The sequence below is a fragment of the Cornus florida genome, unplaced genomic scaffold (genome assembly GCF_030987335.1).
Source record: "Cornus florida cultivar Cherokee Brave unplaced genomic scaffold, ASM3098733v1 CherokeeBrave_3.0.0_Hap2_Chr02, whole genome shotgun sequence".
NCBI lineage: Eukaryota > Viridiplantae > Streptophyta > Magnoliopsida > Cornales > Cornaceae > Cornus > Cornus florida.
In genome coordinates this window covers 369,966-383,391 of record NW_026775572.1, presented here as the reverse complement: position 1 = coordinate 383,391, position 13,426 = coordinate 369,966, and the positions used below count along the sequence as shown (strand labels likewise).

The window sequence follows — 13,426 nt, the reverse complement described above, 5'->3', positions numbered from 1 at the left end:
CTAGTTTTGTCGGATTTAATTGGTCAAAAAATCGAAGCTCTGCCACACAAATGTGCCATCACCGTACCAAATTTCCTCAATCCATTTGCTTGCGATTGTGATGGGAATTTGGAAGCAAAGGCAATCGAGCTCTTTTCTGGTTGTCAATTCTAGCAATTCGTTGTCTGAGATCTTCCTCGAGCCAACATATTTTTTGAATTTGGAAGTTAGCAGAACTCAGAAGACCGATGGATCACAGTCGACCCAATAGGAGACGCATTCTGAAGCAGTGAAAAAGATCAATATCAGTATCTACTTTGCGACATGGTGGGCTTTGGATGTCATCTTTAACAAGATATATGTATATGTTCTATACAGAGATGTGGGAATCAAATGGGTTTAATAGATGGCACTAGAGGTGATACACTCTCATTACTGAGTACACAATCAAGGTTCATGGGAGAACCCCAAGTCGTTCAGCGCACCCATATCAAATGGATATAAATTACAGCTAACCCGGAATGTTGCTTTTGAAAGGGACGAAGGTATTTTGGTAATTTAATATTATGGTATGTATCACATTAACAAATTCAGTTATTGACCCTTAAAAAGGAGGTCTGTTTAATAACATTCTATTTTTAAGGACGGTTTGACTAATTTTTAAAATCATAGAATAGATTCTTATAATTATGACAAATCATAATGGAGATATATGTAATTAATTCTAAAATATATTATATTTTTATTTATTAAAACAATTTGAATAAAATTTTATCATTATTAAAAATATACTAACTATTTTGAAAATAAAAAGATCCAATTGCTAATAAAAATATTTTAGACATGTTTAAATAGTAAAATAATTTTATTTTATTTTATTTATTTTTTATTATTTTTTTTACCTTAACGCCATCATCTCTTTATATATATATATATATATAAATGAATATCCAAGGGAAGAAAAAAATATAGACTCTCTCCTATTGCTAAGATAACAATCAAAACATTACATAAAGTAAAAAGGGAAAATTCAATAAATGACTAGTTTAGAGTCTATAATTACAAATACAATGTATATGGTAAAAGAATTACGTATGAAAATTACTAAACAAAACTAATTACAAATATGATAATTTGTACTATATTTGACGAATATTTATACATTTAGGACCAAATTATCTAAATAAAAAATCCTAGTTAATAATTAGTTTTTTTGGTTTAGGAAATTTGGTCCTAAATGTATAAATATTCGTCAAATGCAATATAAATTATTGTATTTATAATTAGTTTTGTTTAGTAATTCTTATAAGTATTTTTTTAATCGCTTACGTGTATTTGTAATTATGGACTCTAAACTAGTCATTTATTAAATTTTCCCATTTCAAAAAACAAGAAAGAAACTTAAGTTTGGAGTAATGACGATAATATTAATACCGTTAACTAATAACACGGATTAGGAGTTGGGGGACTGGGCACGCTCAGGCGTGAAGGAAACTCAAAAAGAAAAGGCGCAAGAAGTTTCACAAGTATACACGCGGCGTCAACGCATTAACACTACCAACGTGTCCAAAGCAGTTGAAATAATATATACACCCAGTTTCATTGCATTACCTACACGCGCACATCATTGCCTCGAATCGATTGACACGCACCCTACATTTCGTAGAATACGTATGCCGAATGGGGTGGGTGTGATACACGCTCTCTATTGAAGCGTGAATTTGGAGGACTGACTATTAGTTACATTACAACCAGTAGAACGAATCCGAGATAAAAAGCCTCGTATTCTCTCTCCCGTAATCGTATTGACTCGTCTCCTCTTCATATTATTATACTACTAGGAAATTTTCTCTCTGACCAGAGCAGTCTCAGAAAAACCCTAGCATCACAATGGCAGACCCGCCGTTGGTCGCCGGTACGATCTCTCCAAACCACACCACTACCTCCGACTTCAACGCGCTACCAATTCCACCTCTCGATCCAACCATTTTCTCCGAAGACCTCATTTTACCCGACGATCACTTCCTCCAAGACTTCGACATCGATTACGACCTTGACTTCACCTTCGATGATCATCTTTACCAAGACTTTCTAACCACTTTACCCTCTTCAGTTGAACCGTCCGCCTCCCCCGATATCTCCACCCTTCCCAGCGACGCCTTTCCTAGGGTTTCCAATAATCAGTCCGCTACCCTCAATCCTGGCCATCCAGTTTCTGCGGATCCCACCTTCAATCTTTCTAATTCTCCGTCGTCAGGATTTTCTCAGGATCACTGCTCCGATGTTTCTAGGTTCTTGAACGTTCCATCGCCTGAATCCGGTGGATTCAATCTCGAATCTTCGCATGAATCCGACAATAAGTGCTTGAATGCCGCCGCCGCTGCTAGGGTTTTGGATTACCCCTCACCCGACTCTGAAATTCGCAACGACCAAATTTCTGGGCCTGCATCGTCTCAGGGTTCTGGCAATTGCGGTTCTGCTGTTTTGGATACTCATAATTATCCGTCACCTGACTCGGGTAACTCTTCTCGATCTCTACCTTCTTCTCTCGATTGCGCAAATAATTCTCTCGATGGTGACGGTGCTGAGGATCAGAAGATTAAATTGGAGGAGTTGGGCAACAATTTCTTGTTAAAAAGAAAGAAAGAGAATGAAGATGTGAATTCTGTACCAAGGACGAGTAAGTATAGGAGGTCGAATGGTGTAGACAATGCCAATCCTCCACCCTTGTGTGGTTTCGATGATACGACAAACGAAGAGGAGGAGAAGAAGAAGGCGAGGTTGATGAGGAACAGGGAAAGCGCACAACTCTCTAGGCAGAGAAAGAAGCATTATGTTGAGGAGCTTGAGGATAAGGTGAGAACAATGCATTCCACAATTCAAGATTTGAATTCCAAGATTTCATATATAATGGCTGAAAATGCGAGTTTGCGGCAACAATTGAGTGGTGGTGCCATGTGCCCTCCTCCCACAGTGCCGCATCCAGGCATGTACCCTCACCCTCCGCCCATGGGTTATCCATGGATGCCCTGTCCTCCTTATGTCGTCAAATCACAAGGGTCTCAGGTTCCTTTGGTTCCAATTCCTAGATTGAAACCGCAGCAACCTGCCCAAGCACCCAAGGCTAGGAAGGCCGAGACTAAAAGGACCACTGAGGGCAAAACCAAGAAGGTCGCAAGTGTGAGTTTTCTAGGTTTGTTGTTTTTTATCATGCTTTTTGGTGGGCTAGTTCCAATGGTAAATGTTAAATATGGAGGAATGAGGGATGATGTTACCGGTGAAAGAAATCATATTGGTAATAAATTTAATGACCAGCACCCCGGGAGGGTTTTGACGGTTAATGCCCATCTGAATGGAACTGACCAGAACATAGGAATAGGTTTATCTAATGGGAAATTTGGTGCTGGAAAAGATTTAACTAATACTATCCACCGTGGTGGAAGCCACATTGGAGGAGCCGAGTCAAATATTGAGCCAAAAGGACGAGGATCACACCCTTTGTCTGGTTCAGATGAATTTGGTCACATGCACAATGCAAGTGAGCCTCTTATTGCTTCTTTGTATGTCCCGAGAAATGATAAGCTTGTGAAAATTGATGGCAACTTGATTATTCATTCTGTTCTGGCGAGTGAGAAAGCCATGGCATCTCGTGAAACTCCCGAGACGAAGAGCAGAGAGACTGGTTTGGCAGTTCCAAGGAATTTGTCTCCAGCTATCCCTCTCTCTGGAAGGAATAGTGGAAGACATCCCCGCCTATACAGAAATCCAACAGAGCGTCAAAGGGCTATTGCTTCTGGTGCTGCAGAAAAGGACAATTTGAAGTCAAAATCTGCGGATGGTAAATTGCAGCAGTGGTTCCGTGAAGGCCTTGCTGGTAATGATTGACCTATCACATTGTCAGTTATGTACTTCTTTCCATTTATTTTTTGATTTTTCATCATTGTCACCACCACCACCGCCATGATGTTGGCTGCATGAATTCTCTGTCTTCATTCTTTTCAATTACATGCCATTTCACCTACTATGTTTAACTCTTTAAAGTCGTTTCTAATAACTGCATCTGCATCCCATGTTTCTTTGGTTCGCTCTCCCTATCCCTTGTTTTCTATGAAACTAATCTTCCTCTTCTTGCTGGTGCATCCATAGGTCTCTGTTGTATGTGACCAAACCATCTAAGTCTACTATCTCTTTTTTTCTCGTTGATGGGTGCCACTCCTAATTTTTCTTTCACTTTCATTAGTGAACTTAACTCTTCTAGTCTATCCAACCATCCATCTTAGCATTATTTTTATTTCTCTTTTAAAGCCCAACACTATGCTCTATCTTAGCATTCTCTCTTATTTAGATTTTCTTAGTGGGATAATTGTGTGCAGTTGATATGTTAGTAATCAAGTACCACTTTGGGTTCAAGTCATTCACCCTTTTTTCTATTTAGCTCAATCTAGGGCCATATCCTTTGTTAAAATAGTAGGTCATAATGTCTTTTCTACTTTTACCAACACACATATTTTTGGTTTTGTGTCCTTGCAGCGCCATAAAATTGAGCTAAATCACTTCTAGAGTGTTATTTTCATTTCTCGATATTCATGGTGTAGTGTCGTTAAGAATCAAATTTGCTACCACCTCAGTTGCACTACACTCTTACCACTTTCCAAATGTATCATTGGAAATAGTAGAAAATCTATATTTATCCTGACACCTTCACCACAGCTTTTCTACCAGCCATGTTTCTATGTTATGCCCCAGCAAGAGTAGGGATCAGGCCGAGTATCATGTGATGCTGCTTGGGGGATTTGTTGGAAGATTCTCTAACTCATATAAGATTAATTATTTTGTGGATGAAAATCGCCCGTTTCTTCTACTTAAAAGCACTTATACGGGGCTTGCAAAACTTGAATTTCCTTCACATGAACCTCTATGTTACTTGAAAGTTGAAACCCCGGTGCACAACTTATATGTGTCTTTATTAGTTATAAATATTTTGGCCAGTTAAGTTTGTCATTGTAACATATTTTTTTTATATATTTGTGTTGTCACCTTCGTATATCATCATAACTGCCTCTACTATGAGTCATTTAGTAAATAAATAAAAATAAAGATATGTATACATAACATACATATGTGGTGGATATTCATTTAATAATTTTTTTTTCTTTTTTTGTGTTCTTCAACAATAAAATTAATTTTATCGTTATCTATTACAGAAACAAAATGATCATCTCTTGACTCAATTGAAAGGCAAATCAATTTGAATTCCATGATATTAGCAGAGAAAAATCACTAGTATAGTAGCATGCAGGCTCCAAATAATTTTGGGTTTTTAGTGTGGGTTCCTTAGTTGTTGAGGGTGGTGCAGAAGGGACTTTTATAGACACATTTTTCGGGTTAAGTATTATAGCCATTTACCTGGTCCAAATTAGTAGGAAATTAGTACAAAAGTTTTAATCTGTTGAACACTCAAGTAGCTGTGGGACCTTTAGTTTTGATACACATCCGTCTCCCACCCAAGTGGCCTCTTATGTGAGAATGGAAGAATATGCCCTGTCAACCATGTGTGTTAGGGTAAGGTGACTTGCTTGGATGTCACGTATAGCTGAGAAGTTGTGCACCTGATAAAAAATTGTGCTTATAGTAGGATTTATGTGTCTATTTGGTAATTAGTGACTTGGTCAAACTCCCGACTGTAGCAGTCCTAAATTAAGAATTCATTGTCAAAGTTTCTCTGCGCCATTCTTTCTGAAGAGAACAACATATTACTGTTTCACATGTACGTAGATGAAGCTATACCTTGAACTTAAAAGTACTTTGGAAACCCTTTTTTCGTTGTTTTTGTACAATGACATTTTAATTCTAGGTTGATGTTATTTCAGAGTCAGGTTTTAGATCCGTGAATTCTCACTTATTTATAATGTCAATAAAGAATCGTGACCTAAAATAACAACAGAATGTGGCATTTCTGCTGTGTTTATCAAAGGAACTTCAATGTTGTATACTATGTAGCATATATCTGAAGGCTGGGTTGATGGTGAATTTTTTTCTACAGTAATTAATTATCAATTTTCAGTACTGTGCAATTTCTTTCCAAGTATGCAATATGGTACTTGTTGAACTAAGATATTTGACTTTTGGTGGCAATGGTTGTGATGGATTCAGTACAATTGAGCAGCACTTACATACGTTATGCTTGTTTGCCTTCTTTTATGCAGGTCCAATGTTACGATCTGGCATGTGCACTGAAGTTTTCCAGTTTGATGTCTCACCAGCGTCTGCTCCGGGAGCCATAATTCCAGCGACCTCAGTTAGGAATATTTCTATGGATCTCCATCGGAATTCAACGCAACTGAATAAAGGGAGGAATAGGAGGATTCTCCATGGTCTTCCAATTCCACTTCCTGGATCGGTCAATATTACTAAAGAACACGTGGGAAGGAATTCAGAGAAAGACAACTTTCAGGGAAATGATTCTCTCTCTTCAATGGTTGTATCAGTGCTTGTTGATCCGAGGGAGGCTGGTGACAGCGATGGTGATGGGATGATGGGACCAAAGTCCCTCTCTCGGATTTTTGTTGTTGTGCTTTTAGACAGTGTTAAGTATGTCACTTATTCATGCATGCTTCCGCTAAAGGGAACTGGTCCTCATCTAGTTACTACTTGAGGATATGGGAGAAGGGTCAAGGATTGATGGAGAAGTAAAAACAATATGCATCTGCAGATCCAGTTTTGTAAATAGCGAAAATCTGTGTGGCTCTTACAACTTCAGCACCATCTTCATGCACTAAATTCAGTTTACCTTTATTTAACGAATGTTTGCATATGGATGAATTATATTTTTATGTAGTACTTCTAATCTTTGGTGACAATGCAGAAGCATAGACCTTCAGTCAGTCCTTCCACTTTAATGTGTTTTAACTTTTTACATAATAGGGAGTGCGTGTTGAATTCTCCACATGGATTCTGATTAGAGTATTAGTAAGTAGCCCAAATTTCTGTATATGGTTTCTTGTTGATCATGAAATTCCAATGTGGTGAGAGACGATTTATGAAAAATCAAGTGTAGACTAGGCAAGTTTTGTACTGAAAAGATGTTCATATCTTGATTACCAATTTACCAGTAGTAGTAGTAGGTGGTGTATTGATTGTTGCAAAAAAAGGAGTTCTCCCCGCTCTACGAGTCTGTCTAATGAAGATAGCTTGGGTAAAGATATTAGGTTCAAAGTTGTACTTGGTTCTAAATTTATAATGGGAGTGAGTGGATGTCGAGGACGAATGGATTACAGGCGTAACTGCCTAGCCTCTTCCATTCCAATCAATCATGAGCACACACTCTCTCTCTCGCTCTGGGTTTCAAAATTTTGCCGGGAACTTAGTTAAGAGGATGATTGGGATGACCCCCAGCCCTAGAGAGAGAGGAGAGGAGGGAGTGGACAGCATACAGGGAGCATACTGCAGAGCAAATGAATTGGAATTGGCGAGGTTTTCAATTTCAAATCCAGTTGAGTTTGCTTGAGATACACATAAATTAAGGGTTTATTGACCAGATCATCACGATCAATAAACTTTTGATTAATTTTATTATTTATTTATTATTATTATTAATCAACTCTATTAGCTAGTTGGATGAGAGTAAAAAGTTTTAGATAGCAAACCCCATTGTTACTCGTACTGAAAAGAAACAAACAAACAAAAATGCATCATTCTACAAATTAAGTGGTCTTACTAAAACCCTGGAATATAGTGATCTTCGAAGGCAAATTTGATCAATTAATTAAGTAATACTAATAAAAAAGATGGGTTGAAAGAAATTGGCATAGCCAAGTCAGGAGAATGTTTGTATTTGTGGCGTACGTGTTTGGCTTTACTTACTTTTATTATTGTGGGTATGGGCTTGGCTTGAACCGCACACCCTGGCCTGGCCTCGGTTTGCCCGCACACCCCCGATAATAATAATAATAATAATAATATTAATAATATGGAGGAGTAATTAATTAAAGAGAAATAAATATACAATATAACATAAATTACATCGAAAAAGATTGATTGATTGTTAGCAGAGGGAGAGAGGGAGTAATAATGATAATAGTTAAACAAACAGCGGCAGAAGAAAGGAAAGAAAGAGAAAACCCAAGAAAGTGAGGGCAGAGATTTTTGAAGAATTTCCTCGCTGAAGAAAAACGAGAGAAGAGATTCTTCGGAATAGTCAGTCCCTGGATTTCGACAAAGTTTACGATTTCTCTTTCTGTGTCTGTCTCTCTCTCTTTCGTGCAAACTCTTCTGGTATCTGTTAGTGCACCGTACGTGAGGTGAGCCTATCTCACAATCCAAATGTCAATAATCTTTTCACTTCTTTGTTTCTTGCAATATCCACATCTGTATAGGATTCGTACACTGTTTGCTTTGATCTTCTGATTTCCCATCTTCTTTCTCATATTTCTCATCAAACCCCTCATTTTATTTGCGTATATGAATGATATTAATGTCCTTCCTCTTTGAAATGATTTCTTTGCTGCACTCAGTGATCGCCACCCAATTAATCAAGCCCTCTTTTTTAATTTCTTTTCTAATCTCATCTCAATCAAGGGTTACTAATTTCCATTTCTCTTTCTTTCTACTTTTTCATAATTTGACATTCAGTTCCTCTGCCAAAACTTCAAATCTGTAGATGACATTTAAATATAGCTAACTTGGTTAAATTTCATATATTACATATTTTTTCCCCCTTTCTTTTGAAAAGCTTAACTTTCTTAAAACATCTTTCCAAAATGAATCCCTCCCCCCCAACTTCCTTCTCTAGTGGATTCTCAATGTTTTCTCATTATTATTTTACTATTGTTTTGAGGAACTCATTCATACCCTTGCTTGCTGTTGACTAATATTTGTTATACCTTAATGGTTAAACAAATCCATTTGGAATTTGAAGGTTTTTTTCCCCAATTACACTCCACATTTTCACTTTTGGCTTAGGATTAGACAATATAAAAGATACTGGTGTTTCCAAATTTATTCTTTAATATTATGAAGTAACATGATTTCCCATTGTTCAGGTTTGGTTGGGACCATGAATGCAAAACCCAAGAGGAGAACTGTAACAGATAATGGTGATGCAGGCGAGGACTTGGTCCTTGTTACTTTGATCAGGAATGGGGAGGATTTGGGGCCAATGGTCAGGCATGCTTTTGAAACGGGACGCCCTGAGGCCCTTCTCCAGCAGCTTAAAACTGTTGTGAAGAAGAAGGAAGTTGAAATTGAGGATCTTTGCAAACTCCACTATGAGGAATTTATTCATGCTGTTGATGAGCTCCGTGGCGTCCTGGTTGATGCTGAAGAGCTGAAAGGTGAGCTCTCAAGTGATAATTTTAGGTTGCAAGAGGTTGGAAGTTCTCTTCTATTCAAAGTTGAGGAACTCCTTGAATCTTATTCGATCAAGAAGAATGTTACTGAAGCCATTAAAATGTCGAGGAACTGTGTTCAAGTATTGGATCTCTGTGTAAAGTGTAACAATCACATTTCCGATGGCCGGTTTTACCCTGCTCTGAAAACTGTTGATCTGATAGAGAAAAACTATCTGCAGAATATTCCTGTGAGGGCACTTAGGATGCTGATGGAGAAGAGAATACCGATAATAAAATCACATATCGAGAAGAAGGTTACTAGTCAAGTTAATGAATGGTTGGTTCACATAAGGAGCATTGCAAAGGATATTGGACAAACGGCAATAGGGCATGCTGCGTCTGCCCGTCAGAGGGATGAGGATATGCTAGCTCGTCAGAGGAAAGCGGAGGAACAGAGTTGTTCTGGTTTAGGAGATTTTACTTATGCTTTAGATGTTGAAGAAATTGATGAAGAATCTGTTCTGAAGTTTGATCTTACGCCTCTTTATCGGGCATATCACATCCACACTTGCCTTGGCATTCAAGATCAGTTTCGTGAATACTACTACAAAAATCGGTTATTGCAACTAAGTTCGGACTTGCAAATCTCTTCGGCACAACCATTTCTTGAATCCCATCAGACGTTTCTGGCTCAAATTGCAGGTTATTTTATAGTGGAGGATCGAGTCCTAAGGACTGCTGGTGGACTATTGTTGGCTAATCAGGTTGAGACAATGTGGGAAACAGCTGTAGCTAAAGTTACATCGGTGATGGAGGAGCAATTTTCCCACATGGATACTGCTAGCCATCTTCTCCTGGTCAAGGATTATGTGACTCTTCTTGGGGCAACCCTTAGGCAATATGGTTATGAAGTGGGCCCTATTCTTGAGACTCTCAACAGTAGTCGTGAAAAATACCATGAGCTTCTTCTGGCAGAATGTCGGCAACAAATTACTGATGTCCTTGCCAAGGACACGTGTGAACAAATGGTAATAAAAAAGGAGTTGGACTACCAGACAAATGTCTTGTCATTTCATCTTCAGACCTCAGATATAATGCCGGCATTTCCTTATATTGCGCCATTCTCTTCCATGGTACCTGATTGCTGCCGCATTGTTAGATCATTCATCAAGGACTCAGTCAATTACTTGTCTTATGGAGGCCAAATGAACTTTTTCGATTTTGTGAAGAAGTATTTGGACAAACTCTTGATTGATGTATTAAATGAAGTAATACTTAACACAATTTATAGTGGTACCACTGGTGTGTCTCAGGCAATGCAGATTGCTGCAAATGTAGCTGTTCTTGAAAGAGCTTGTGATTTTTTTCTTCAACATGCCGCCCAACAATGTGGAATCCCAATTCGATCAGTTGAGAGGCCTCAAGCTAGTTTAACAGCCAAGGTAGTTCTTAAAACTTCAAGGGATGCAGCTTATCTTGCTCTACTAAGTTTGGTGAACTCCAAGTTAGATGAGTTTATGTCCCTTCCAGAAAATGTAAATTGGACTTCAGATGATTCATTGCAGAATGGAAATGAGTATGTAAATGAGGTGGTTATTTACCTTGACACTCTTATGTCCACAGCTCAGCAAATTTTACCCCTGGATGCCTTGTATAAGGTTGGGAGCGGTGCTCTTGAGCATATTTCCAACTCTATTGTTGCAACTTTTCTTAGTGATAATGTAAAAAGGTTCAATGCTAATGCAGTTATGGGCATCAATCATGATTTGAAGACGTTAGAGTCTTTTTCAGATGAGAGGTTTCATAGTACTGGATTAAGTGAGATATACAAGGAAGGGAGTTTTCGAGGCTGCTTTATAGAAGTAAGACAATTGATAAACCTTCTGTTAAGCAGTCAGCCTGAGAATTTCATGAATCCTGTGATAAGGGAGAAAAACTACAATACTTTGGACTATAAAAAGGTGGCTACTATCTGTGAGAAGTTCAAGGATTCCCCTGATGGCCTTTTTGGAAGCCTTTCAAACAGAAATACAAAGACAAATTCTCGTAAGAAGTCAATGGATGTGTTAAAAAGAAGGCTAAGGGATTTCAACTGAAGGGGCTTGAAGACCTTTTTGGAGTAGATGTAGCTGAACTTTTCTTTTTCTTTTTTACTGTTTAGAATGAAATGGAATTTTAAATATTCATGCTGAATTATTTTCTTAAAATAAAAGTTCTCACTTTGCTTTGTCTTATTTGTTGATTATTTTTTTATTTTTTCCTGGTTAAAGTTCTTTACTTACGTGTTTTAAGCTTTATTTCCTCTAATGATAATGAATCACATCGATGTAGGGGAGCAGAAAAGCTTGTCAGAGCTTTATATGCTCAAGTTTTTTTTTCCTGTTAAAGGAGTGGTGGATTTAGAAGCTCAATAGAGGGTGCTAATGGCTGCTAAACACTTCCAGAGCACGATTTGGTACTTTGGTTCATTTCTAATTCAGTCATCTCTAAGCTATCTGTATATATTTCTGTTGTTACCTTATTTCATTGTTCTTTGGGCAATGAAGTTCTGGGGTTGGTTTGGAATCTTTTATTAGTTGATCAGAAAGGAATATCTTCACTTTTTGGCTGTTTTCTGAAGGCATTGCACTAACAATTGCTGCACTTGAACCCTGTTGCATTGGCATGATATCTTATAAAATACTGTTACCTTGTTCATGCTCTGTACTGCAGTTTATCTTTCCTTCTTAATTTAAATGGTATTGGAATCACAACTGAAGTTATTAGTCATTCTTTCTCTATTATTTACTCTATAGTTACAACTGAAGTTATTACTCATTTTTTCTCTATTATTTGTTTTATACTTACTGATGGTCTGGTTTCTACTATTATTTGTTTATACTCACCGAGGGTTTAGTTTCTACAACTTGTTTTTTTCTTTGGCATTTTTCCAGGTACCATCTAATCATAAGACTAAATAGGAGACTGAATGGTTGGAGTTGGTATGAGATCAAATGTTGATATTTTTTATGGATTTCTGGATTTAGAGAAATAATGGTTCTAGATTATTGAGTGGAAGAGTGTCTAATTTTTATATAACAGTGAGTGTTATATGTGCTGGCTTTTTCTATATTGCGGTTATGAATGGGAATCTTTTGTTGATTGAACTCTGCTGATTGCATCTTTTGTTGATTGGTGGAAGCTTTTAGACTCACATACTGTTCGGTTGAGATTGAGGATTAAACGAGATCTGTCACAACTATTGACAATTTATTATTTTGAACAGGTCCATTTCTTTATTTTTTAAAAACTGTTTTAGGGTCCTCACACTCTGTTCTGCTTTTCTTTTAGGGTCTTTACACTTTGTACAGCTTTTTGATTATTTTTTATTTTTCATTATGTGTGAAATGTATTTTTGGTTATTTATTAACCAAACTGATATTAGGTCTACGAAATAGCTGCAAATTTTTTCAATAATATATATTTTTTCATGTCATTATTGGATGGAAAGTTTTTCCTTCCTTTTGTTTTCCCTTCTATTTCAATTGAGTGGAAATTATCTGAACTATTGTTGCCCATTTTACTATCCATATCTCTGCAGTTGTCCTGGAAGGCATATTTTTTTTTTTTTTTCCTTTCAAGTTGTTTTTTATTAGTAAAATTCATGGTACAGCACCAAAAATTGGTGGTACAAGTCATGAAATACAAGATCTCCAAGATTGACTATACAAGGACAAACTATACAACAAATTTAAAAAAGAACATGAAGAATTGAGCCACCAAAGGCTTTATACCCTATTTGATGAAATGCCTTTTGTGGTTTGAATGAATTAGTTGATAAAGTGTTAATTTGATCCTCGGAACAATTTTTTTTAACCTGCACCCATACTACAAGCTACCAGAAAGAGGGAAAATATCATCAAAGAAGAAAACTCTGGAATTTAGTGACATCTTGAAAATAATATTTGTTATGGTTTAAATTCTCGATTCTTCATTTATCTAGATTGTTTAAAAATATTGTGCAATTATTTAATTTCCAAAAAAATGTGTGTGTGATTAAATTTTTGATTTTGCAAGGTTGATAGTCGGTTAGGACATCTTTCATGCCAAGAGGAAAATTATGGAAACTTGAGGACTCA

General features: G+C 37.1%; 2 protein-coding genes across 3 annotated transcripts; both read left to right on the top strand.

Moving 5' to 3' along the window:
• Positions 1-1,766: 1,766 nt before the first annotated feature.
• LOC132290059 (bZIP transcription factor 17) lies at positions 1,767-6,925 on the top strand. Its single transcript, XM_059790042.1, has 2 exons — positions 1,767-3,853; positions 6,186-6,925. The coding sequence occupies exons 1-2, from the start codon at positions 1,870-1,872 to the stop codon at positions 6,632-6,634; spliced, it is 2,433 nt and encodes an 810-aa protein (XP_059646025.1). The 5' UTR covers positions 1,767-1,869; the 3' UTR covers positions 6,635-6,925.
• A 1,084-nt stretch (positions 6,926-8,009) lies between these two features.
• LOC132290036 (exocyst complex component SEC15A) lies at positions 8,010-11,542 on the top strand. 2 transcript variants are annotated; one of them, XM_059790041.1, is made up of 2 exons: positions 8,010-8,279; positions 9,021-11,542. In XM_059790041.1, exon 2 carries the CDS (start codon positions 9,035-9,037, stop codon positions 11,402-11,404), a length of 2,370 nt encoding a protein of 789 aa, XP_059646024.1. In that variant the 5' UTR covers positions 8,010-8,279; positions 9,021-9,034; the 3' UTR covers positions 11,405-11,542. The 2 variants fall into 2 exon arrangements, with proteins under 2 accessions (XP_059646024.1, XP_059646023.1); XM_059790040.1 differs by lacking the exon at positions 8,010-8,279 and adding an exon at positions 8,296-8,896.
• Positions 11,543-13,426: the final 1,884 nt, after the last annotated feature.

Excerpts from the sequence above, each read along its gene's own strand:
- LOC132290036 (XM_059790040.1), top strand. The coding sequence starts at position 8,866 with ATGGTTAAACAAATCCATTTGGAATTTGAAG. Across the intron at positions 8,897-9,020 it reads AATCCATTTGGAATTTGAAG|GTTTGGTTGGGACCATGAAT; the intron begins GTTTTTTTCCCC and ends CCCATTGTTCAG.
- LOC132290059 (XM_059790042.1), top strand. The coding sequence starts at position 1,870 with ATGGCAGACCCGCCGTTGGTCGCCGGTACGATCTCTCCAAACCACACC. Across the intron at positions 3,854-6,185 it reads GTTCCGTGAAGGCCTTGCTG|GTCCAATGTTACGATCTGGC; the intron begins GTAATGATTGAC and ends TCTTTTATGCAG.